At 37.0% G+C, this 27,167-nt stretch overlaps 1 protein-coding gene across 1 annotated transcript in view; it reads right to left on the bottom strand.

The window, feature by feature from the left end:
• The window catches only part of DYNC2H1 (dynein cytoplasmic 2 heavy chain 1), a 188,316-nt gene that overhangs the window by 25,837 nt on the left and 135,312 nt on the right, over positions 1-27,167 (bottom strand). The window contains exons 83-85 of the mRNA XM_059824850.1: positions 16,637-16,753; positions 5,779-5,988; positions 2,845-2,934 (exon numbers count right to left, since the gene is read on the bottom strand). Of these exons, the coding sequence (XP_059680833.1) occupies positions 2,845-2,934; positions 5,779-5,988; positions 16,637-16,753 (417 nt within the window). The remainder of the gene's footprint in view (positions 1-2,844; positions 2,935-5,778; positions 5,989-16,636; positions 16,754-27,167) is intronic.

The following is a 27,167-nucleotide window of genomic DNA, read 5'->3' as shown; positions in this document are numbered from 1 at the left end:
GAATGAAACAGGTATAAGTAAATATCAAAAAATCATGATGATGGAGTTGGTCATACAAAACTAAACCAACCAAAATGATGACCTTTATTGAAATATAAATCTGAAGATAATTTCCAGAGTTATGAGAAAATCTTTATTGAAGCCTTTATTGAATTTCTGAATACTAGATTTATAATTAACTAATGATAAATTGCATTTATAAAATCAATAATGAAAAGTCATAAAAAAGGGAAGTTAATTAAAAATGATTAAGGCTAATCAAAATCTTGGTGTAATATGCATAAATGTGAATTGGAATCATATTTAAGGAAAAAGATGATTCAACTGAAATGCATAATTAGAAATAATCAACATTTTCTGGTAAAATACTGTCGTGGTTTAAGCCCAGCTGGCAACTAAGCACCACACAGCCGCTCGCTCACTCCCCCCCTGCCCCAGCGGGGTGGGGGAGAGAATCGGAAGAGTAAAAGTGAGAAAGCTCATGGGTTGAGATAAGAACAGTTTAATAAATTAAATATATAACAATAATAATAATAATAATAATAATAATAATAATAATAATAATGAAAAAGTAACAGAAAAAAAGATAAATAAAACCCAAGAAAGGCAAGTGATGCAAATGAAAACAATTGCTCACCACCCTCTGACCAATGCCCAGCCCGTCCCCAAGCAGCGGTCCCCCAGCCAGCTTTCCCCCTAGTTTATATACTGAGCATGACATCATATGGAATGGAATATCCCTCTGGTCAGTTGGGGTCAGCTGTCCCGGCTGTGTCCCCTCCCAACCCCTTGTGCACCCCCAGCCCACTCGCTGGTGGGGCGGTGTGAGAAGCAGAAAAGGCCTTGACTCTGTGTGAGCCCTGCTCAGCAGTAACTAAAACATCCCTGTGTTATCAACACTGTTTCCAGCAGTAATCCAAAACACAGCTCCATACTAGCTACTATGAAGAAAATTAACTCTATCCCAGCCAAAACCAGCACAAATACATACAAAAATATGAACACAGAAATTATATTGTATTTCACTGATGTATTTCACTGATGTATTTCAAATTGTATTTGAGAAACAAAACAGACTGATAATGTATTATTAAGAATTGCTTCAAATACGACTGTATTACATATTTGATATAAAAAAAATACATAAAGAATATAACAACCGGTATCTGGTCATCTGTCACTACTTTCTATTATCACTAACAAAACAATTAACACAATTTACTGCTTATGGCTACAGTTAAATACCTACTGTAAAGCTCTGCCTTAATAATCTGTCCCTCTCTTAGAGTAAATAAGTGTTCAAAATTGTAAATGTTTTCTTCATAATAACTTTACATAAAAATGAGTAATTCAAATGTACAATATTGTCCGCAGTTTGAATAATGAAAAAGGAATATTGCTATCATGGTAATACAATGCAGCACATTTGTCAATAGTTGACTGAAGTAATATATGGAAATAAAAACTTTTTGAATATGCTTGGTTGAAAATCATCTATTACTGTTAACACTAATTTCATCCTGTTTGTTACACTCTGCTACATTATCTCCACTTCGTATTGGAGGTGTACTCCACACAGAAGCTTGAACTCTAATCTCAGGCTTCCATTTAAAAAAATTCAGTAAGTAAGGAAAATCGCATGCAGTTTGGTCACAAGCAAATAAAGGTATAAGTCACAAACTGCAAGGTACTCTTGAAGATTATGAACACTGCTGACTCAGCTACAAGTGATGCTTTTTTAATAATAATGACTACAATAGTTAGTCAGAAGGGACTAAGTTCAACTCTAGTTATATGACAAATATAACATTTGAACGTGCATTATCTCTTGTTGCTATACATATTTACACTTTATTGTTCATAATTCGAGCCTTTTTGTAAAGGAAAGGATAAAGAAAAAATTAGCATTAGCCAAAAGAAATGGTTTGCATAACAAGAATCTTATTAATACTTCGGAAACATCCATTTGATAGTTTCTTTAGAAAACGTTATGCCTAGAAATCATGTTCCCCTCAAATCTTCCTTCTGAATCTGACAGTCAACACTAATGTTCACAGAAATCTTCTTCATATCCCACTGGACAAGGCTGTGTTAATGAAGGTCAAAACCAGCAGCTTTCTATTTCTTGCCTGGAGATAATAGAAGATCTGTCCCTCCTAAAGGAACCTTCCTCCCCGGAAAGTTCTCACAGTTTCCTCTCTACGTATCCTATGTGATGAAATCTGTTTCCTTAAATACTAATTAATTTACATAAACAACTTTTTTATTTGTCTGCCTATTATCTTAACTATATGTCTTCTGTTAATCAAAGCATAGACAGATTTACCTTAACTAAAAATTTTCTTCTTCACTGTCAGACTGTAGATTGACAGAGCTGTTGTCAGACTCTGCACCTTCTATTATAGCCCCTTGTAAACCTGGAGAATGCAGATGTTTTATTTGCTTCAAAAAATAGTTTTCTATTAATTTCTACATTACCTCTATTAGAATTGCTTCGCTTTATCTCTTTATACATGCCTCTCTACCAGATTAAAGAGTGTGTCTTGACTTAGATGTAAAGATTCATCTGAGTAAATAAATCTATCTTTTCCCCCATGGTTCTTCAGAAAGACTAATGACTAAAATCTAAGATGTAAACATCACTGTATTTAAAGTTACTGACTTCAAATTTCTCAGTCTGCTGTCTTCACATTTCTCATCTGTCTTTAAATTTTTACATTCCTTTTCATACATCTAAAACTCTTTGGGACTTGAGTTTGGAAAGGGCTACTGTAGTGCAATTCACATAATATACCGTGTCACTGAACGCCAACATACTGAGGTAAAATTACTCTTCAAAATTACCTGTATAGCAAGTGCTCGAGCTACAAGACTTCTAAGATATTGTAAAGGATCTTCTGGACCTTCCCACTTGGCTTGCCACGTGAGGGGACACTGAAATAAAAATATATTTACTGAAAGTATCCATTTCAAAACCATCATCATTACATTTTAAGCTAGCAATTTCAATGAAATTAAATAATCTGGAGAACATCTATATCTACAAAGAAAAAAGGCAATACAAGTAATATAATGATCAAAGCATACAACCGCTAATAGGAAGGTCATACTCCTGCAAATTCTTTATGTGACCCACAGAGATACAGTGCTGATGGAGAACTTAAAAGAACCCCTGCTATTAAATACAGAAACATCAGTAGGTTCCACAAAAACTTCAAAAAGGTCTAAGTTGATTCTTTCTTGGAAAGCCACAATGGCACCTTTCAACTGCAGCCACAGGTTCCCACTCCTTTGCTGCTGCCTCCTCAGGCTTGAACTTGCAGTTGTGTGGCTCTGTGGTGAAGTGGATCTGGTACAATTCCTCCACATGATTATTTTCTCATCATCTTAGTTTGTAGAAGAACACCTGAGAATAAAATCCTGCAAGACCTCCCCATACAAATTTCTCATTGACTTCAAAAAGAAAGGCTTAAAAGATCCTCTGTTAGAATTCCTCCTTATAAAATAAGGATAAAAACATTAATTCTACCTGCTCCACAGGAATCTGTAAAGCACACTGAAATTGACTCTGCAAGATTCTCCTACTTAAGTGAAAGAGAATTGATGTAAATCATTATCTGGGGAAAATTGCACAATACTGAAGATGCTGAGTAGAATAAACATTTTATACTGTTTAACATTTACAGTTGCATTTTCAAGGAGGCTCACAATATAATAGCATGTGTGCTGAACAGATTTTTAAAATCTTATCACAGAAGTTCGTAAGAAAAAGTATCTTTCAAAGTACATACTCAATGTGTACCTTTTATAGATAAAAACCAGAAAATATCTGGATCCATGGACACTAATTAATTGAATAAACTAGAATACATACAAGACAATTAATAAAGCACAGTTAACTGCATGCTTTATTGCATAATTATGTTTTTTTGAAAACTTTTTGTATTTGAAACTATTATCCCTGCACTTCTGCAGACTCTTTTGTTAGATATGCATTTACAGGCAGCTCACCAATCTATCATTTAGTTGGCATTCACCTAATGTTGCTAATATATCACTCTAAATTACCCTAAGTTTAAAGTAATAGCTTAGCTAATTGCTAGTATGGAAGCATATTTCAGATGTACACTAACATACCAATTTTGCACAATAAGGCACATTGCTGAAACCATTAGAAGTCATACATTTATTGAGTTTCACATTTCTATTGGTAATCTAGCATTTTCTTCATGGTGCTATAATCTTAGAACTACAATCTTGGTGCTTTCAAAACACAAGTTTTTAAAATAGTCCTTTGTTATGTAATGCATAACCACACTAAACTAAACAAGAACAGTGTATAGAAAACACACAAAACAAATCACTTTAAGATGATAAATACTGTGAAGTTTAGCTGCCGTGCCAAAAGCGTAGCATTAGCCTCTCTGGAGGGCTGCTGAAAAGACTGCTTTATGGTCACAATTCAGTAAAGTGATCTGTGTCAAGGTAAGTGTGTAAGTAAGCAGATGAAATGCCAGAAACACTTTGTTCGATACATCAGGAAGCACTGAACTGATGTTTGTGAGAGACAAAAATGCATAGAATCTTTAGGTACATTTTTGTGACAGTGATCAGCTTCATAGCTCCTGCTGCTTCCAATTTAAGAGTGCAGAGCTTAAGCACACAAGCAAGCCATACTCTCTTGCTCAGTAACACGAAATATAACTATAAATACTAAAAAATGGCCATTACGTGTATCATTTGCATTCACTATGACTGGTACTTAGCACCAATTTCTACCACACAGTCAAAAAGTGTTTAAAAAGGCAATGAGATTGCTAACATGAAAACGTTAATTTATTCTAATTGTACAGCAATTTTGCTAACAAATGCTGTCTTGTAAATCTGAAAAGACAAAGAATTTAATTATCATTTTAATTACGAATTTGATAGATCAATAAATGCACAACAATCTTTTTAACAGTACTTGATCCTCACATGAAGATAAACAAGATGTTAATAGGAATTATCATTTGTTGTAGGGACAATCTCAATTTCTATGCAGTAGCATCAACACAATTTATCAGTTGCTGCAGGTGAAACCAAACCATGGAGTTTCACGTCAATGTTTGACTATCTTTGGAATCCAATTATTTAGCTATTAATGACAGGCCGTGTAAATTTGCATTCACTAATTGTACCAGTTTATAAACATGCCCAATTTGATGCAAGAAAACATGGAAAAAGTACACGTATAGATTTTGTCCGCTTTTCTTGTATATCAAGAATATAAGGTGAGATGATAGGTTGATATGACAGGTACAGCTTGTCTGGTGATATGGCAATAATCCATAATGAATAAACGTAGAGAGTGAATTGTGATTACTACTGCAGTAAAACTTACATTTTAAGAAACTGTAAAAATGAAGAAAAGGGACAGATTTGCATGTTCTGCCGGCTAATGTATTTGACTTATCTAGAATGATTTGGTATTTGAAATGGAAATACTATTCCACAACTTCTAATCATATCGGATTTGTCCTTAAGAGAAAGCTTGGTGAAAGTATAATATACTCAGAAGCTTCTGCAAGTCCTTGAAGGAACATTTTTCTGGGTTTTCATTCCAGAAAAAACATAGTTCTGTTTTAGAGTCACTATCAATAAAAGAACTCCATTTTAGAGTCTCTATCAATAAAAGAACTTGGAGCAAATGGTGACATGAAAATATATCAGAATTTCGTTCAGTTTCCTTGGTTTTTTTCATTGCTTATAATGTAACTTCATGACAAAATGACTTACCTTCTGATTTAGCAGAGCACTTGCTAGTCTTTGTACTTCAGAACTCAGTAATGAGGTACCTCTGATAACTTTACTTAAAGAAGCAAGTGACTGATGGACACTTTGCACAAGGCGAATGGCACTGAATTGTTCCAGAGTAATGAATGATAAGATTGGAGATCTTTGTTGCTCCACAGGAGGAGACACCTTTTGATGAATCAGGTTAGAATTCTAAAAAAGAACACGTGATGTCCAGTTAATAAACTCAGGGAAACTATTATGTTATACAACGCATTCTCTGTTTAATTCGTAATACTTCGTATGACCATGTTAGCTTTGAAGTTACGCAGATATCCCCACACACACTTTTCTGACACTGGATTAAAACTATAATGATACTTTCAGTATTGTCTGTGAGATGTTCAATAAAGGCACCACTCTTCTGAGATAACTCTGTCTACCCAATCACTTCAAAAGTACTGGAATTTCTGAAAAATCTTCACTTAGCTGAATCACTGCTTTTAGTATTTGTGTTAATGTGTCAATATAAAAAGCAGTAGTGTAGTCAGCATAACAGGATTGTATTGGGTGCTGTAAACCATGCTGCCACATATAGCTCTTGCTCTGATAAGACTAGTTCAACCTGGAAGCAAATTAAATACAAATAAATAATAAATACAAAATAAATATAGTATTATGTGTAAATCCTCAGTAACTCAGACTCTGAGAGGCACTGCTACTCTCACATTGACATTTTTGTTACTTACTTCCATTCCATTACAGCCACTGAAAATCCAAATTTATTCAGTAATTCCAAGAGATGGTATCATTTTGCAAATCTTAATTCATATGCAGCTTATTACCTAAATAAATTTTAGCATGTGTTCTGAAACTGCCAAACTGACATGTGACAAGACGCTGCACTGGATTCCAGTTATGGAATTTAAATCTTTATTGGAAAATTCTACAAGGCACAAATGCAAAAAGAAAACTCTAGCCTTTGTGAAAAAAATGTTTTCCTATTTCAATTTCTAGTAATTTATTAGAGGTAAAATCAGATTTTACTTTCTCTGAAGTATCTCTTAAAAAAAAAAAAGACCTGAATTTTTTAAAAATTAAATAAACTTCTGAATTGTCACATGGCATCTTGCTTTCCAGAACACACAGGATACCTGCCTCCACAATCATTCTCAGGCACTGTAATTTTGTCAGAACTTTCACGTGTTTTTCATTTCAAGGTCATACTGCACTCAACTACCAAGCAAAAATATGAGAAAAGCTAAGTGAAAGAGTAGTACAGCTACTTTGGTTTATGACTGACAGAAAAATGAAGGATAAGGTCTTCCCCCCCCCATTATTAAAAAGGTATACAACAAAGTTACTTACTGTTCAAAGGGTAAGAAACATACAGTGTATAGAAATGTTATGTTTTGTATTTTGTCTTTGCATGCATCCTGAAATCACAGTACCAGTTTCACTGCAATTTTTCTGAGACCATAGTCTGTTGAGCGTATACAAAATGTAATTTAAAACTAGCACATGCTAGTTGATAATTTCGTATTGGAGTATTTAATTGCACAGAAAAGGAAGAACAAAGACATTGCTACTTGCAGGCTTTGCTCAGTCTTCCACATATACTGTCTTAATTCACGAAAAACTTACTGAAAGTGAAGGCCTCTATGTTCCTAAATACTGCCCTTTACATAACAGTCTCCTATGAATTACATATTCATTCCATCACTCTTTTTAATGCTTTCTCCTGAGAATTTGTTAAAACAACCCATCTGTCATTTTTATAGGAAAATTAAACATGAATACCGGTATCAGCTTATACATTTAATGTTCTATTACATTCCCTTAAAATCCATTATGTATATAACTCACATCAGCTTTAAAAATATCCTCATGACCTGCTTGGGAATTAAGATGAAGAACTGCTGAAGTACTGAGTGCTTTTCCTAATCGTAAGAAACTGAAGATAGGTTCTAATCTTTAACATTAAATACTATATTATGCTACCAATATTAAATTAGGTGTATTTTGAGACTTTGATCATTTTCCCTCTTTCACTTCTGTACTTGTTACTATCTCAGTACAATGTAAGACCTCATACAGTCTTCCCTAAGCTGCTCCAGAGCTTTTCTTCATTACCTTCCTAAACTCAAGCTTTTTCAAACTCCAATATATTCTGAAAATTGCCCCCTCAGAAATGTAACAAATATAATGAAAATAAACTCCTATACCTCCACTAGTTCTGCATTTGATTCAAAATTCAATTTTGGTGGTGGTGGGTTTTAGAAACCTCCATTGACCTTTTGATGTACCTATTCTGCCTCCTCCCTCTAGTATCTCTGCCTATTCTTTTAGATATTAGCCTCTCACTGTTTATTACACAAATTTTTCATTGTTGAAAATACAAGAAAGAATGACCTATATTTCTGCTTCACTGATTTTCCTTGGTGAAAAAAAACATTGTTCTGTTGTTAAAGCTGAAGTTCCCAATGTTGTAGATAAAAGAGCAACAACCCATTAATTTTCAAAGTACGTCTGCAATTGTCTTGCAGCATTATGCAACTTTATGAAAATTATTATTTAGCCTTCAATTTACAAACACAACAACAGATAAGTCAGAACACAACATGACAGCTTATGATTATATATTCAGCAAAAGTAATTTTGAAGCAGTTGCTTCCAAATTTTTATTATGGGTGGGCCTTCTAACTTTCATGGAGGTACTAAAGGGTTTCCCTGAAAGAAGGCCGAAAATGCATCCACCTTACAACAAAAATATAGCACTGACTCCTGTCTCTCTCTACTCATGACAGATAGCCATTTGGACATGATGAAACACTTACGCAGCCCCATTGCGTCCTGATACATGCGTGCTTCTCTGCCCATCATATGATGGGCAACCCCTGAGTTCCGTTGAACAGTGATTTCCAACTGATCCAGTTACATGACAATGAAGTGTTTGTACAGGTCCTGATCTACACTCTGTCATGGAAGAAGGCTATGTGGGAAAAGAATGGACACCAGGACACAGGCTGGTTGAATTACTCTGATGGCCCAGCCCTGGCCAACAGGCTGTAGTGGGCCATCCTTCCACATTAAGGAAGATTTTTTTAAAAAATTTGTGTAACTTTTTTTTACAAGTTATTCAGTGATGGCTTCATTTTTTCCAGTAAACAGTCTTTTCTGCAAACTTGTACTGAGCATCTGAGTATTTGGGGTTTTTTTTAACTTAATGGCAGGTTCATGAGAATTTAATTAATTTGATTAGTGTTAAGCTGTTATTAAATCACGCTGAAAGGCACTGCAGAAGCAGTTTTAGGACAGTATTCATTACAAGGGTGTTTTCCAATGGCAAGAATTAAAATGTATGTTTTCAAATGAAGATAATATAGATGAAAATGTCAAGATGTTCTGTATTAGTCCAGAATAGCTAAATAGAAAGAGGAAGTTCACTTGTGTAACTTTCAACACAGGAGTGCACTGATTTGAACCAGATTTTAAGTATCTATTTCATTTAAAGTAAAATTCAATGAAAAATTCCAGAGTTTGCATTCTGGCTGGACTAATAAACCGTGGATGAAGGGGAGACAGTTTCCATGATTCTATTGTTATGGGTAGACAAGGAATAATAAACTCTCCTGCTACACAAATTCAGAATGTCTGAATAATTGGTAGTAACATTTAAGAGGACTTTGCAAAATGTATGCCACGGAGAGGAAAAATGAGTCCTGCAAATTTCCAGAGGTATTTCTGAAAAAGTAACAACATAGAAGTCCTCAGTTCTGTAGTAATATAGAAGAATTATTTCCCATTTCAAAACGTCTAAAATGAAAAAGCTAAAATTTGCAGCGTATATCTGCCATTTTTGCTGTTTGGCCACAAAGACTGTGATCGCTCTGAAAACTGAGCACAAAAGACTACTGTTCACAGAATCACAAAACAGTTGAGGTTGGAAGGAACCTCTGGAGATTGTCTAGTCCAACCCTCTGCTCAAAGCTACAGCAGGTTGCCCAGAACTGTATCCAGTCAGGTTTTTGGTATCCCCAAGGATGGAGACTCCACGGCCTCTCTGGGCAACCTGTTCCAGTGTTTGACCATCCTCACAATAAAAAAGTTTTGTCTTATTTTTAAAGGGCACCTCCTGTATTTCAGTTTGTGCCCATTGCCTCTTGTCCTGTCATGGGGACAGCACTGAGAAGGGTCTGGCTCTGTCTTCTTTACTCCTTCCCATCAGCTGACACACACTGATAAGATACCCCTAAGCCTTTTCTTCCCCAGGCTGAACAGTCCAAGTTCTCTCATCCTTTCCTCCTTGTCCCCCAATCTCCTTAATGACCCTTGGAAATCCTTGGAAATCGTTTCCAAGATTATTTGCTCAATCACCTTCCCAGGCGAGACTAACTGACCTATCGTTCTCTGGAACCTCCTTTTTGTCCTTCTTAAAGAAAGGAGTGATATTTCTTTCTTCTAGTCCTCAGGAATCTCCCCCAATCACACTGATCTTTGAAAGATAACGGAGAGTGGTCTCACAACAGCAGCAGCCAGCTACCTCAGCACTCATGGGGGCATCCCATGAGGGCCTGTGGAATTATTTACATTCAGTTTGTTTAAACACTCCCTAACCTGATCCTTTTCTACCAAGGGTAAATATTCCTTGCTCTGTACTTTCCCACTGCTTTTGGGGACCTGGGATTGGTGAAGGCCAGACTTACCAGTAAACAGAGACAACGAAGGCATTTAGTACTTCAGCCTTCTCCTTGTCCTTTGTGGCCAAGTCCTCATTTCCATTCAGTAGTGGAATAGCCTACACTTTTCCTAATCTTCATTTTGTTGCTGAGGTACCTGTAAAAACCTTTCCTGTTGCTCTTGCAATGGGTTAACAGCACCATACCTGCTGCTAAGTTACAGACTGCAAAGTTGACTCCATCCCAGCCATACCTGGTTGTGGTGGGTTGACCTTAGCTGGATGCCAGGTGCCCACCAAGCCACTCTCTCACTCTGCTCCTCAGCAGGACAGGGGTAGAAAATCAGATGAAAAATCTTGTCAATCAAGATAAAGGCAGTTTAATGAAAAGGAAAAAAAAAAAGCAAAGGCCACATGTGGAAGCAAAGCAAAACCAGAGGAGATTTATTTTCTACTTCCTAGTGGCAGGCAATGCCCAGCTGCTTCCTGGGAAGCAGGGCTTCAGTACACATAACTGTTACTTTGGAAGACAAGCGCCTTAATAAGGAATGCCCCTCCTCCTCCTCCTTTCCTTTAGCTTTCATTGCTGAGCATGACATCACATGGTAGGGAATATCAGTTTGGGTTCAGTCAGTTTGGGTCAGCTGTCCCAGCTATGTCCCCTCCCAACCTCTTGCCTACCCCCAGCCTACCGGCCCTAGGCGGGGTGGGAGGTTGGGAAGACAGCCTTGATGCTGCGCAAGCACTGGTCAGTAATAGCCAAAACATTAATGTCTTCTCAACACGGATCTAGCCACAAGTGCAAAGTACAGCACAGGGCTGCTATGAGGAAAGATAACCCCATCCCAACCAGACACAGTACACCAGTACAGCCCTTCACATTCCTCACCAGATTAAACTCTAGATATGCACTGGCTTCCCTAACCCCATCCCTCCATGCTCAGTGTCTCTATACTCCATATTCCTCCCAGGAGCTCCTTGCTCATCAATGCAGGACTCCTGCTGCCATTACTTGACTTCCTGCATTTTGAGATTGACCACTGAGCTTAGAGGAGGTATTCCTTGAAAAGCAACCAGCTCTCCAGGACTGCTCTCCAGGACAGTGTCCCATGCGATTTTTCCAAGCAGATCCCTGAACTGGCCAAAGTCTACTTTCCTGAAGTCTAGGGTTGTCATCCTGCTTTTTGCTTGTTTCCCTCCACTCCTGATTTTGAGGTCCACCATCTCAGAGTCACTGCAACCAAGGTTGTCCCCAGCCTTCAAATCCTCAACCAGTTCTTCCTTGTTGGCAAGTATGAGGTCCTCCAGAGTGCTTCCTCTTATTGGTTCCTCCATCACCTGAGTTGGGAATTTGCCATCAACGCACTACAGAAACCTCCTGGATTGCTTGTGCCCTGCTGCGCTGTCCTTCCAGAAGATATCAGGGTGGGCAAAGTCCCCCACAAGGACCAGGCTCTGAGAATGTGAGGCTTCTTCCAGGTGTGTGAAAAAGGTCTCATCTACTTCTTTCTGATCAGGTGGCCCATAGCAGACACCCACCATAATGTTGCCTTCTAATCCTAATTCACAAACTCTCAGCTGGCATGTTGTCCATCTCTAGGCAGAGCTCCATGCATTCCCACTGTCTCTCACATAGGGGGCAACTCCCTGTTCTCACCTTGCCAGCTTTTCATTCCGAGAGAACCTATAGTCATCCATGGCAGCAATACAGAAGTGTGAGCTATCTCACCATGTCCCTGTGATCCCTATGAGATCATAACTCTGCAACTGCATGCAAACTTCTAATTCCTCTTCTTTGTTCCTCATGCTGCACCCATTAGTGTACAGGCACGTCAGAGAAGCACTCCACTATGGTGATTTCCCAGAGAGGTGTGAGAGCTTTCCCCATAATTCTGCCAGGTAGGCACTTCCTTGTTTATATGGACACACTTTAGATGGTCCTCCTTCAGCTCTGTTTTATTGATTTTGTTGACGATGTTTACAGACATACTTGCCTACCAACCTGGTCAACCACTTCCTCACATAATTTTTGGTCATCCTCTCCTTACCCTATATTTCTATTTTAAAACTCTCCTCAACAAGTTGGCCAGCCTGTTGGCCCCACTTTGTCAGCTGGACCCTTTCTCTTTCGAGCAGGCAACCAGCAATCCTCAAAACGTGTCCCATGGTCATAAAAAGCAAAACCCTGTTCCTGACACCAGCTGTACAACCAGTTGTAGGACCCGTCCACTCCTCCTCATGTCCTTCACCTTCACTGTAAGGATCAAGAAGAAAAACCACCTAGGACCCCATGCCCTTAACCACCACCCCCAGACCCATGTAGTCATGCTTCATATGCTCCAGGTTACCCCTGGCAGTATGATTTGGGCCTATGTGGAAAAGCATCAAGGGGTAATAGTCGGAGGGCCAGACAAGCCTTGGCAGTCTTTCCACAGTGTCCCAGATCTGAGCCCCTGGCAAGCGGCAAACTTCCCTAGATGACAGGTCAGGTCAGAAAATGGGAGCATCCTCCCCACAGCAGGGAGCTGACAACTACTATTCCTTACTGCTTCCTCCTGGTGCTTCTGTGTGGATCGGGTTTAGCTGGCTTGGGAGCTTCATTGGACAGAGCTCCCAGCCCCTTGTCAGCTATGAGGGCACTAAATCTATTCTATAAGTGTAAATCTTGAGGTGGAGCAGAAGCCTTCCTCCTGGTACCAGAAGTCACAAGTTTCCAGCCTTTGCCATCCTGTAAGTCTTCACTTCCTATCCCAACAGGCACAGACTCTGCCTGCACCTCCTTCAGGAAAGTTGGGGGCTACAAGTTACAGTATCTCGGCAAAGATCCAGCTGATGCTGCAAAGTCTGCTGGCCTCCTCTCACTGCTCCTTCATTTGGTGACACAGATCCTCAACAAGCACACATCTGCAGGTTAGAAGACCACCTCCTGCTGCCTCAGCCTCAGGAAGAGGCACCAGGAACTCCCTGCAGCTCGAGATATGCAGAGCTGCATCCTCCTTCTGGACCTCTGTCTGAGTCAAAGTTCTCATCTTAGAGGGTCCATTGCTCCAACAACAGCTGGGGACCATGCCCTGAGGCACATCACTACATTGCTGAGAAGGTGTATCCTCTGCTGAGCAAAGCTGCTGATCTTCTGTAAGCTCTTCTGCACAAACTGCTCTGCCAACTGCTGCGTGCATTTGCTGCCTCTGTTAGCTGCACTCAATGCTACACTTCACACTTCAGTGTGGTATAATTCTTCAGTGGGCACATCACTAAGAAGGTAAATAGTCCATGTATAGATTTGTGAGATGTTGGCCAATATTAGGTAAAATTTTTGTTTCATCACTGATTTCTGAAATTCACTGACTTTATAAATTCTATAGACATTCTGTCAATTTAGCTGTATTGTATACTCTAAATTATTTAGATTGATTTTTGTAGGATGAAACACTGATGTTCAGTCCAGAGAAATATCCAGCCAAATGCTGTCTATTATTTTATCTGAACTAGGACACTAGGTTACAAAATACAAAAGTGTTCTCCATACATTATTGACAGTATACAGATAAAAATATGTCCACACTTAAAATATGATCAATTATTCCAGTATAAATTCTACAGGCCAAACCTATGTCAAGTGGAAAATTTTGTTATGCTTCAGAATCATCAGTATTTTCATGTACAATAACTATTTTCAGGGTATTTGTAAGATAATCCTTTTTGAGTTAATCCTTGATTTACATACTCAGCACTGGAATAAAAATGTTTAAAAACATATTTAATCTTTGTCTACATATTAATAAGCTTCTGAGCCTTTTTTGCCTCTGGAATAAAAAGTAGCTTATTTTAAAAACAGCTTTGAATTTATAAATACATCAGCTTGATTAAATTCAGATCTATACTGGACACTTCCTGAATTTCAGTAGTTTGAAACACATACTGAACCATTATTCCCAACTACCCTTAGTGATAAGTACATCTGACAGGCAGAAGACTAATATTTGCTTCTTGTAAATAGAATGGAAGGTACTGTCAGCATCGATCCCATCTGCCTCTACTTTACTACTATCTGTATCCAAGAGATAAAAGAAAGAAGATGATAGTAATAATAACAACAACAACCACCACCATCACCACTACCTCTTGAAGTTCAACAAGGCCAAGTGCAAGGTTCTGCACCTGGGTCAGGGCAATCCCCAGTATCAATACACACTGGGGGATCAATGGATTGAGAGCAGCCCTGCAGAGAACTTGGGGATACTGGTGGATGAAAAATTGGACATGAGTCAGCAATGTGTGCTTGCAGCCCAGAAAGCCAATCATATCCTGGGCTGCATAAAAAGAATCATGGCCAGCAGGTCGAGGGAGATAATTCTCACCCTCTACTCTGCTCTCCTGAGACCCCATCTGGAGTACTGTATCCCAGATGGTCCAGAGGTGGGCCACAAAAATGATCAGAGAGCTGGAACACCTCTCCTGTAAAAAAAGACTGAGAGAGTTGGGGTGGTTTAGCCTGGAGGAGAGAAGGCTCTGGGGAGATCTTATTGCAGCCTTTCAATACTTAAAGGAGGCTTATAAGAAAGATGGAGAAAGCCCTTTTACCAGGGCCTGTAATGACAGGACAAGGGGCAACAGTTTTAAGCTGAAAGAGGGTAGATTTATACTGGATATAAGGAAGAAGATTTTTATGATGAGGGGGGTGAGACACTGGGCAGGTTGTCCAGAGAAGTTGTGGATGCCCCATCCCTGGAAGCATTGAAGGTCAGGTTGGATGGGGCTTTGTGCAATCTGATCTAGTGGAAGATGTCCCTGCACAAGGCAGGGGGTTGGACTAGATGACCTTTAAAGGTCCCTTCCAACCCAAACCATTCTATGACTCTATGATTCTATAATAAAGAGTCTGCAGCTAAACATAAATGCTTCCAAAACTGAGAGGAAAAAAAATTTTTTTACAGACTTCAGGAATAATTTTTGTGATTTTACTTCTTCATAACTGGGAAATCATTTTAGCTCATATTCTGTGCCCATTCATGCATAAATAAAATAATGTATGGTTGTTAACTTAAGCAGATATTCAAGTATTTTCTTCATTCCAATTCCCAGGTCTTTATTTAAAACTTCTGAGCTACCAATAAAGAATTAGAATGTAGAACTATATGCAATGTATGTAGAATTTTTAAAGATGTCTAAACTTCTTCAAAGCTTAAAGCAAGTACTGGTTGAACAGACTATGAAAAATAATTTTGATAAAGGGCATTATTATTAAAATTTTTTGAAACTTACTCAAGCAAATGTCCCCCAAAAAACCCTATATGAGATCAGAGACCATCCTATTCTAAAGGAGATCTTCAAAAGGTAAATAAATTAATCTGCTAACAGCATAAAATTGTTAGAAAATCAAAGAAAGTTCAAGATAATATAGGAGTCTTTTTTTTAAGATATTATAAGCAGTAAAAATGTAGGTGAAATACAGACGCACATGGTGACTCTACAAATACCAAAGAGCACACAGACATACTGCATAATTCATTTTCCCTTATTTAAACAGAAAAATAGAGGAGAAAGACGAGGCCTGCATCAGGTCCAGCTTCCCTTGTCAAAGAGCTCTCAGGCTTGATTACCTCCACCTGGGTGACTAAGACCATCAGGGACCATAGCCACCAGCGGTGACTATGTGGCTTCAGCTTCATGGTACTGTATACTCACAGCTAATTTCTGACACAAGTTTTAAAGAATAAGTGCTTTCAATTTGCAGTGCTAATGATGAAGAACTAACCATTAGCAATGTGTGCTGTTAATGAGCACTAATGTAGTACAGTTTTGTTTTATTGTTTAAAATTGGCCTCATTTATCAGTCTTCCAAACACTACAATCAAAATCTCTAATTTTCTCATTGTATATGTATACATATATGCAACACTTTCACCTAAGCTCTTGCAAGGAAGGTTTCCAGGCCTAAAAGTATATTTAACTCTAGCCCGTAAGATATAATGGAAGGTGTCACATTGAAATATACTGCTATCCCACATAGAGACTTCATAGTTAATTACATACATGTAACATTGTACTTCCCACCCCACATGCATTTAATTTCCCTTTTCACTTCTTATGTTTCAATATTCAAGATAATTCCTTAGACCTTACTTTTAATGTAGTTACTGGGGAAAAATGGTTGTCTTTTCAAATTAGCTACTTTCCTACCTGATTAAGTTTCTTCCATAGGTTGAGAATAGGAGAAAGTTCAGACGACCATATTTCTCTGTCAAATTTGCAGCCAGCAGTTACTGACCTGCTTAGGATCCGAAGCTGTGAAATGACCTGTGATGAGAATACAAATGCAAATCTTGAAGAAGGATAAACAAACACGCAATACAAAAATACATGCAGTACAAAAATGCAATACAATAGCAAATACGCTCTGATTTATCTATGGACTATACTTTTCTGCATACTTAATTACTACTCATGGTCTATTCAAAACAAAAACAATACTCATATCCAAATATATAACATATTTGAGCCTCAATCATATTAAGACCAAAACACACAAACAAATCCATATTTTTCTTATCACAGTCATTGTCTTTGTTCAACTATACTTTAAAAACTCATGAGGTGTATAATTAATTAAAAAGCCTCTTTTCCACAAAATCTACAGACAAAACTCAAGCTCTGCCTTTAACTAGGCTCCACCTGTAATTAAAAAAAAAGAAACAAAAAACCAGAATATTTTACTAAATACATATAGTACCTATCGGGCATCAAAACTCCTAGACAATTATAATCAATTCATTCTGATCTCCCACAGATCTCTTTCTTACTTAGATATTCATGCAACCTCAAATTATTTAAATGTATATTTATTAGTTCAAAGAAGAAAGCAAGCAATTAAAAGAATAACTGAAAAACTTTCAGAAAGAAGGGGAGCTCCCAGTTCATCAGGTCCAACTGCCTTTCATTGTTAGCAACCCTGGTAACTCCATACATAAACTGATCAAATATATGTATACATTTATAAAGAAAGAATACTGAAACTGAACTTCTTCAGTGATATTGCAGTGTGTCCCTTAAACTGCATATAAACTTCCTGGTATTTATAGGTATTTTAGCTAAATTTTAGACATTTTTCACAGTGTGTTTTTTTGCAAGACATGTTACAGAACAACTTACTAATTCTCTTCTCTTGTGCTTGACTTCAAAGAATTAAACTTGACAATAAAAAATTTATTAGTCGTTCAGAAGAACTGGACTATTTAATTGTGAGACAGAATGAGGCAGGAAGTCAAGTTGCTTCTGCTGGGTTTTGACTTATTGTCTATTCTTGAAAGATGTGCAATGATATAGTGTTTTCTTTTGGTTTTCATTTTCTTTTGCTGAAGCAAACAGCAGCTTCTTATTTATCAGCTTTGATATGGATTGTGAAGCACTACAAGATGATAGTACACTGAATCATTATTTTAACTTTTATAACATTTACTACAATTTTATTCTTATATTAAGTGTCTTAGAAGACATAAACCAAAAGATAAATATATAGATAGATATATAAAATCTATCTCTATAAGATATAAACCCATATTTAGAAAAACAAGATTAAAAATACTTTTAATTAAGCTAAAATAGTATTCTTTTTCATGAAAAGCTCCCTTCTTAATCTGTTAATTCTGAAAAAAAATCTTTTTTAGTTCCCTCAGAAATGACAATATAATCTGTTGTCCTATGCATACTCTGTGATTCCAGATCTCAGAAATTATGAAAATAGGATTTTTATTTCTCTATTATATTTAAGGAATTAAAGTGAAATTAATTCCACATCCTAAAAAACATCATTAGTTGATAAAAGTCATAGTCTATTATAATAAAGTATTTTAGTCATGATCCTGCAACTTGGTTTGCCAAGAGGAACTACATGCATACCTAATGAATATCTGTACTAAAACCTTACTTTTGCCTAGTCTGAAGTAAACTGCCAGAAAGGAAGGGAAGGAGAAGTTGTAGTGAAGGCAAAGGAGCAGCGGGAGTGAACAGAGCTTTGCCTAGGAGCAGGTTGCAAACCAGCTGAGAGCCTACAGGCAGAGACCAGAGGACAGACCAACACAGGTGATGCTTTAGTATTTGTGCTACGGACTCCTTCATCGAGAAAGTAGCCAAAGTCGTCTTCTGACAGCTTGAAGGAGCCCAACAATCACAGGCCTTCATACCCATGGGAGACTTCAACCAACTCAGTATCTGCCATGAGGGCAATATGAGAGAGTTCAAGGAATGCACAAGGCTTCTGGAATTTGTTGAAGATAATTTCTTTATACAGGCAACCAATTAGCCAACCAGGGGAGATGCTCTATTGAATCTGTTGCTAATAAACAATGAAGAACTGGTAGAAGAAGGTCAAGGGCAGCCTTGGCTGCACCAACCATGAGATTGCGGAGTTTAAAATCCTGACAGAAGAGAGCAAATCAAGTAGAATCACAACCCTGGGCCTCAGGACAGCAGATTGTAGCTTAGTCAGGGATGTTACTGGCAGGATCTAATCGGCAACTGCACTGGAGGGCAAAGAAGGCCAGGAGAGTTGGTTAATCTTCAAGAACAAATTCTTCAAAGCATAAGAACAATCCTTTCTGATAAGTATGACAAGCAAGCCAAAGAACAAGCATGGCAGAAGATCAATCTGGATGAAGAGAAAGCTCCTAGTGATCTCAAATTTAAAAAGGTATTCCACAGAAGATGGGAGCAGGGACAGACTACCCAGGAGGGACAGAAAGATACTGCTCAATTGTTTTAGGATGGAGTGAGGAAAGCGAAATCTCAGCTGGGTTTGAAACTAGCAATGGATGTGAAGGCCTACAGGAGGGGCTTCTGCAAGTATTCTGGCAGCTAAAGGGAGGAAAAGAAAATAGGAGCCACTGCTCAGTATCGCTTGTTATGGAAAATACCATCTCGTCTTCTCATTCTCAAAACTGAATTTTAAACTTTAATAATTCTTTGTGTGTTGCAGCTATTGTGTATAGCAGAAAAGATTCTTGTTTAATTTAGCAAAAAATTATTTTCTCTGATTAATGTTTTGATAATAGTATCTTTATCATTCCTGTTATTCTCTCTCCTTTTCACTCTGCACTCATGCAAATGTTCTGACAAGCAATACAGATAATAAACACACATTTGTTCCTTCCAGATATCATTCTTTTAGCTATAGTTCTGGCTCTTACAATTTGTTTTTGGGTAGTTGCCTGACATAATTTGCGAAGAAATAAAACATTTATATTAAATATACTTTACTGGTAACTCAGTATACAGTACGTCATATAAACCTGTATAATTACATTATAAAGCCGCAGATAGTTTATATGATTGCTTTGTGAATACGAGGGATTTAAAATATGAAGTATTGTATTCTTTTGTTAAGTGACTCCATAGGTTTAAACACTTAGCTCCATATAGCTGAAATTAATTTGAGAAGTAGTGACTGCAAGATCGAGTAATTAAAGTATTTTCTAACTCTAGTGTATAGGGCTAGATGTCTACTTTTAATTATCTAATTATCTAATATCTATAGAATTTGTCTATGTAATTTAAATAGGAAGTACACTATCTATCTGCTGTTTCAATCTTTGTTCTTCAGTGCAACTACATCTGTTTCAGCTTTGTATATTTTATCAAAGTAGCCCAAAAAATATTGGGATGTAATTATCAAAAGTTAAGCACTTAAACGAAACTTTTTTTTTTTCAAGGAACGTGTGGACGAGGCATTGTGGGACATGGTTTAATGGGCATGGTGGTGTTAGTTGATGGTTGGACTTGACGATCTTACAGGTCTTTTCCAACCTTAGTGATTCTGTGATTCTGTGAAAAGAAATCAAATTTTAACTCTCAGTATCATACTATGATCTTTATCAAATGTTCATGGAAATCCTTTAACTCTTTCCAGTTCATCCCATTTCTTCTCTCACGTGTAACAGGTATGATGGTAGCATAACTTACTACTAAAGTTTCCATGACAGCACACTGTTTTCAACCAGCCGTAATTTTAAAAAAAATTAATGGGTTGGGCTGAAACTTTGTGTACTGGTGGCTCTTTCAGCCTGAATACTTTTTGAAAATTTTAGCATGGAACAGTCATTCACCTTCAAGAAACAGAGGAAAATACATTTTAGTCATGTCAAAATACTCAGGTTGACTTCATCTTTGAACTGCTTCAGCTTCCCAAACTTTTGCTAACAGACTGCAAATTTGAGGGACAATTTTTTGTGTGCCATTTTTTACATCCATGAAATCTGTTCAAATTTAGTAAAGAATTAGAGATTGTAAAATAATAACTCATATTACTGCTTAAGTATGATGACAAGTTTAATTTTAGAACTTGAATGGCATTTTATTCTCACGAATCACAGTGAAGTTTCTGACAATGCTGACCGGTCTATGCTACTTCAAATCAGCTGAAGCCTGAGAAAAGGTTTAATCAGTGCTCTCAAATCAGTCTTTTTCTGAATGTTAAACAAATGAAAAGGGAAATTGATTTTTTTATAGGATCATAGAATAATTCAGGTTGGCAGGGACCTCAGGAGGTCTCTAGTCTAACCTGCTTGAAGCAGGGTGAGGGCTAAGATCAGACTAGGTTGCTCCGGGCTTTATCTGGCCTGGTCTTGAAAAATCCCAAATACAGAGAGTGCACAACCTCTCTGGATGACCTGTTCCACTGCTTTACTGTCCTAATGATGAAAAAGTTTCCCCTAATATCCAGTCTGGATCTTTCTTGTTTCAGCTTATGTCCTTTAAAACAAGAGAGACAAATGCACAGATTGAGACAAAGAATGTGTTAAGATTGGAAATGACCTGAATAAAACCAGCACTGGGATATATTTCCCTATTAGAATTACCAGGGGTATCACAAAAGTCTTCCAGGTTATGTGGTATGTTTGCAGTCACTCCATGGAACTGTTTTTACCTCCAGGCAAGAGAAACAAGTTTGGAGCTGGGAGGGAAACTGGATTTAAAAGAAAGAGGAGTATCAGGAATACATTCCTGGGGGCCATATGAAAGATAAAAATGGCTCTGTAAGGCAGCAGGACAGTAATGAGAACACAGACTGGATGAGTACCTAGAAGGAGACCTTGATTCAGCTGACAAAGGGAATATGATAAGGAATCTGTTTTTAAGGAGACAAAATAACTTTTGAGTCACTTAAATGAAATTTAAAACAGACAAGCACAAATTCACCCCATCTACCTTCAGGCACTTACTTAAAGCTTACTTAAATGACAAAGATTACCACCTTAGCCTCCCTACATAGTCAATAGACAGATCTTAAGCAGGCTAAATTGTCATTCAGAAGTCCCTCCTATTGTGTACATAGGAAAATTAAGTTCCTTACATAGGTACCTCAGATAGATGAGTCTATGTTGTGGAAATCAGAATGAGGGTTTTCATTTCCTGGAAACCTAACTTAAAAAGTCAAGAATTCAGCTCCTTTCACTACACTATATCTATCTTACCATCAGGTCAACCTATAATCAACTTCAGATACTTATTCTAGGATGAGATTAATCATGCCTTAAACACGATACTTCTATGACCGCAAAGAAAGACTAAAAGTGACTAGCACAGATGCAGGCATCTAGGTCTGTTGAGTCATATCCTTTGCACTCCAGCTTGGAAAGGTACCAAGCAGTTCTGTATGTACTTACAATACTAAGGAAACTGAAAATCTTATCATAGTTGTATAAAACAGGGTACTCAAAATAAGAGTATTTTTAAAATACCTAACCTTTGAATGCTCACCTTTGTTACCTCAACATAGTCTTTTAATATATTATACACTAAAAGTTTTTATATGTTGTGCTATTCCAGTCTAAATACATATCTAAATATTTTGAAAAAAATGTAAGAGCGAAAAAATCTGCCATAAAGCAGGAAAACAGTACCATCACTGAAAATATGAGAAGGATGGAAAGAAAGGTAATCAAAATATAAAAGCAATCACCAATAATGGTCTGTTTAAAAAGGGGTGAGAAGATTATTCAGAACTTGCAGAATTCAGTCTTTGTAGAAGCCGCCTGTTTTAAGTAAGGTAAACTAATCAAAACAGTATTTATACAAAAAGAATCAATAGAGTAATTTATTTGTGAACAGTGCATCTAATAACTATGAACAGTATACAGAAACTGCTGCTGAATATTTTTTCCATTAGTGGAAAACTCATACACTATGGTTTTTTTGCATTGTCAGCGCAGAAAAATATAAGTTGCATATAGTAATAAAGGTGGAGTAGTCAAACTTAAAATGTCAATATTTATTCACCTAGTTATTAAACTAATTGCACATCTCAGCTTTTTCATCTATTGCATACTTTATGGGTTTCTGTGGATATATGCTGTTATGATATTGACCAACACATTACAGTAAAAAACCCACACATTTAGAGAAATTAAGAGAGATAATGAACAGAATGGAAAGCAATGAAGATAATGAATGAGCCAATGTGGCTTCATATGGAACCATTAGAAAGTCATCTTAGACCTGAAAATTAACATAAAAATTAATGGAAAAATAAAAATGAGGAAATGTCAAGATTTTAACTTTTCCTTCCCTGGAACATTGATAAAAACAGACTTCTAGGAACACAAAATCTATTTCTGTTCTTTACTCCAGCACAAGATGAGGAAAAAGCCTTACCTTCAGTAACTCATTGCCATTGCAAAAACTGTTACTTCACAAATACAATATATAGCATATACAGCCTTATATCTAAGTCTTGTATGTATTTCATAAGCAATCTATCCTACAAATTATACAACAAAATCAAACTTTACATACAGTATTACAATACGAAAAAGAGGAAAGCAATACGGCCAAAAATATATTGTGGAATTCTGTCAACGAATTAAAAAAAAAATCTAGGAACAATCATTTATGAACTAAATGTAGTTACTGTTCTAAGAATGCAAACCAGAAAATATTTGCTTGTCAGATAACTGCTATTTTTTTCAAGACTATGGAACAGATAAAAGGATTTTTATTTTTGCACAAAAAGCTAACAAACTCCTCTCAGTAAATCTATAGACAATGTCAAAGCAGATACTCTACTGCCATCTACCAGTTTTAAAAGGATGTAGTCTTAGCCCAGAAACCACTTCTGTGCTTCTATGTTTCATTTCTCTGAATAAAATAATATATCCCTTTACACCGGTGTTCAAAGAGGTACTTCTGGTTTTGTAAGACTTTACAGCTCAAACTAAAATACAGAGTTATAAAATAGTCACTTTGGTAAATATTGGGGAAGTAGTAACTCAGTGCAATGCAGCCATGTCTTTGTTGTGGCAAGAGAGGGGATGGGTTTCAGTTTGATATGTCTTCTGACAGAACTACATGCTTCCATACTGTTCCTCGTAGCTTGGCTGCTGTGAAAGTAGCCTAAGACCAAGCTGGCAATGAAACCTCTCTTTCAGTCTCCCTGTGTCCCCCTCTGCAAGAATAGGGTCGATGGAGGTTGTTAGGACGAGGGTACTTTCATGGCATTCATAAACAAATCATTCATACTGCATCTGGATGAGTAAGAAACAGTGTAGGTCTATGCTTGCTCTTTCGTTGTTCCCTCAAGGTCACCTCAAAGCTGCTCATTCACTCAGTGAGTAGGACTGGACTCATTACAGAGATACATGTCTTCTTAATCAAAATACAAAGCAAACGAGGGAAGACATTGACACCACCTATATCCTCTTTTATACAGAAGAGGATCATATACCTTTGATGCCAGGAAGATCCTCTGTAGAGCAGGGGTTCAGTGGAGGAGGAAAGAAAATCAGCAGGATGCTGTAGATGGATAGCACAAGCCCACTACTGACCCAGCCAGTATTCCAGCTGCACCTTCTCCCAAAGAATAATTAAGGGCTTTACTTCGTAGAGGTCCCCAGGATACATACTACCTGGAGAACATGATACTATAAGGAAGGCCAGAAGAGGTGGTTTGACCTTAGCTAATTATACACCCTGACAAAACTTAAGAAAACTGGAAAATTGTAGCCTAGAAACAGAAAATAGGCAGAGCACCAATATATTCTCATATACATAGCACCAATCCTATGGCAATTAATAAGGCTACTTGAAGTACAGCATTGATTCACTGCAATGGTAAAGGGCTGTGTTCTTCATTAGAGCACAGTACTGTAGCTTCCACTCCATTATGTGTGGCACAGCACATTTCTTTTATGCAGCACCATGGGTATATACAAAATACTCCCCACATTTTAAAAATTCTTGTTAAGTACTCAAAGTACCCAATTGCAGGGTAATAATAAATACAGTTTGGCATTACTCATCAATTTCTGCTAGAGCCTATTACTCATGTATTTGTGATGTGGGATGCATTTAATAAATGTCAGCAATTATATGCTCTGCAGTGCTGGTACGAGGGTTATATAAATGCTAAATTATTTTAAGAAAATAGATTTATGTTCATCCTGACATTTATAGCAATAACATAAAAAGTTCAAGAATAATTTTAATTGCATGCTTTTCAATAATTATACCCATATTACTCTATGTGGCATGATTAGAATTATGGGGGTGCAGCAGATATAAAATTAGGTACCAGCACTCAGAGTCCTGTTAAGGAGCTAGATTTTGAAAGAGAAAATTTAGTCTGTTGATGAACACACAAGAAGCTACAGCTATCATTATATTACAATTGCACCTTGGAAAATAACCACACACCACAGCCCCGCTATTCTATATACAGTAGAAACACTGCAGTCAGATGTATGACTGTAATATTGGGTTGACATACTCATCCTAACTCTACTTTAGCTGACTTGGGTAATAACAGCAGTGGAGACTTGGTGTATAATCTCAAGCATGATCCAGCAATCGAAGAGTTCCAGTTGTCCTTGTACACCCTCCCCTGCACATGCTGTCTCTGTTGCTGTTGTTAACAAGGTAAAAACCACCATTGCAACTGTACTACAATCATACATCTGACTGTGGTTTTAGGAAGACAGAGAGCAGTTTTAATCTAAGGAAACATGATATGCAAGGAATGGTGGGAAGAGGTACAGAATCAGCCAGCGACTTGCTGAAAATAAGAGCAGGTCAGCAATAAAGTTGAAAAAAAGAACTCAAGGATAAAATGCTGTTACTGAAGTCAGTGAAATCATTGCCATTATATTTAATGAGGCAAGATTCACTTCATGTTTCCTGACCCTGGTTCATACCTTGCTTGCCTTACTAGATTGCGTTACATGGTTTTCCATTATTAGTTTACTATTCACTTTAACTCAGTGAGTATTCTTCACAAAATTAAAAAAATAGCTATAAAAAAAGATAATTGGGTTTTTCTACAAAATTTCTAAGTTTCAAGCACAGAAAGAATAGCAACAGTTATTATTTTAAATGAGTATTATATTTAGTAGCTAACCTAAGGTATGATGAGCTATTCCTTTTAACTTCTAATGGATTTCATTAAAGAAATTGTTCCTCTTTAAGCAATCACATCTATAAAAAGAATGCATTCAGTGTGAGGTTTCTGAGCTAGTATAATTTATGTGGAGTATACAGTTAGGCAACATGGTTTTTTGCCTGATTTTGTAAACCTGACTTTATTCAGAAATCATGTTACTTAAGTCATCTGGATGTAATGTGTGAATACTATTTCTGTATATTAAGTTTCCGCTAGAACAAAGTCTTGAGTTTTCAAATGATTCAGCTGCCATTCATTACAAGTATGAAATTTCATGGTATGAATACATGAAAATAAGTATGAAATACAGACACAGGTCATTTCCACACACTTTTAAATACTCTCCATAACAATGTGCATTCTAGTCCTGTACACATCCAAATTAGTATTTATAGAGTGGCAATGATCTGCAACATCAGATTTTTACTGAGTATGAGAAATAAAACACGCAAGCTTTATAGTATGATGAAGAAATGCATCAACAATTTTTTCACGGAAATTGTATCTTAAAAGCCTGAATAAATTTCATGAGAGACCTGCTAGCTTATAAAATTTTAACTTGAATTAAGAGTTACCTTTTAGTCACAGAAACTCTTTTAATACCATTATTTGTAACTGTATATCTTTATATTTCAAAATGTATACCAAAAAAATGTATTATTAATGATGACATTACTGAAAGAAATTTCTAAAGTGCTGGTTAACAGTCAATATTGCAAATGCAAGCAGGAATTATTATTTATATTTATATGTATGTTGAGAATAGGCATGAGGTAAACTGCAGAGTTAAGATTTTGGCCTTTAGGAAAGCAAAGATTTTGGACTTTAGGAAAGCAGAAACTGGTTTATTCAGGCAACTGTTAGCAGAATCCCATGAGAAGTGGGCATACGGGAGAGGGAAAATTGGAGACAGTATAGTGGACAGCACATTACTTTCAGCTGATTAAAAAGGGAATAAAGGAGTATTTTTGAGTGAGCTTCAGACCAAGTCACCTCATTGTGCAGAAAGACCAGGCTTTTCAGCAGAATGACTGTTTGGGTAAGCAGGGAGTGTCTCAATGGATTGGAAGATAAAAAAAGCAACATATAAGAAGCAAAATCAAGGTCAGAGAAAGAAAGAAGATAAAAGCACTGCTTGGGTACTTCAGGATGAAATTAGAAAAGCCAAAGCCCAGCTGGACATAAGACTAGCAAGGAACGTTAAGGGTGACATATGCAAAAGTTCAAAGAAAACATGGGGCATTTGACGAGTTCCAGAGAACATAAGTGAGGTATGGTACATAAACA

This window comes from Gavia stellata, chromosome 1 (genome assembly GCF_030936135.1).
Source record: "Gavia stellata isolate bGavSte3 chromosome 1, bGavSte3.hap2, whole genome shotgun sequence".
Taxonomy (NCBI): Eukaryota; Metazoa; Chordata; class Aves; order Gaviiformes; family Gaviidae; genus Gavia; species Gavia stellata.
The sequence above is the reverse complement of the archived record's forward strand: the minus strand, read 5'-3'. Positions and strand labels throughout refer to the sequence as shown.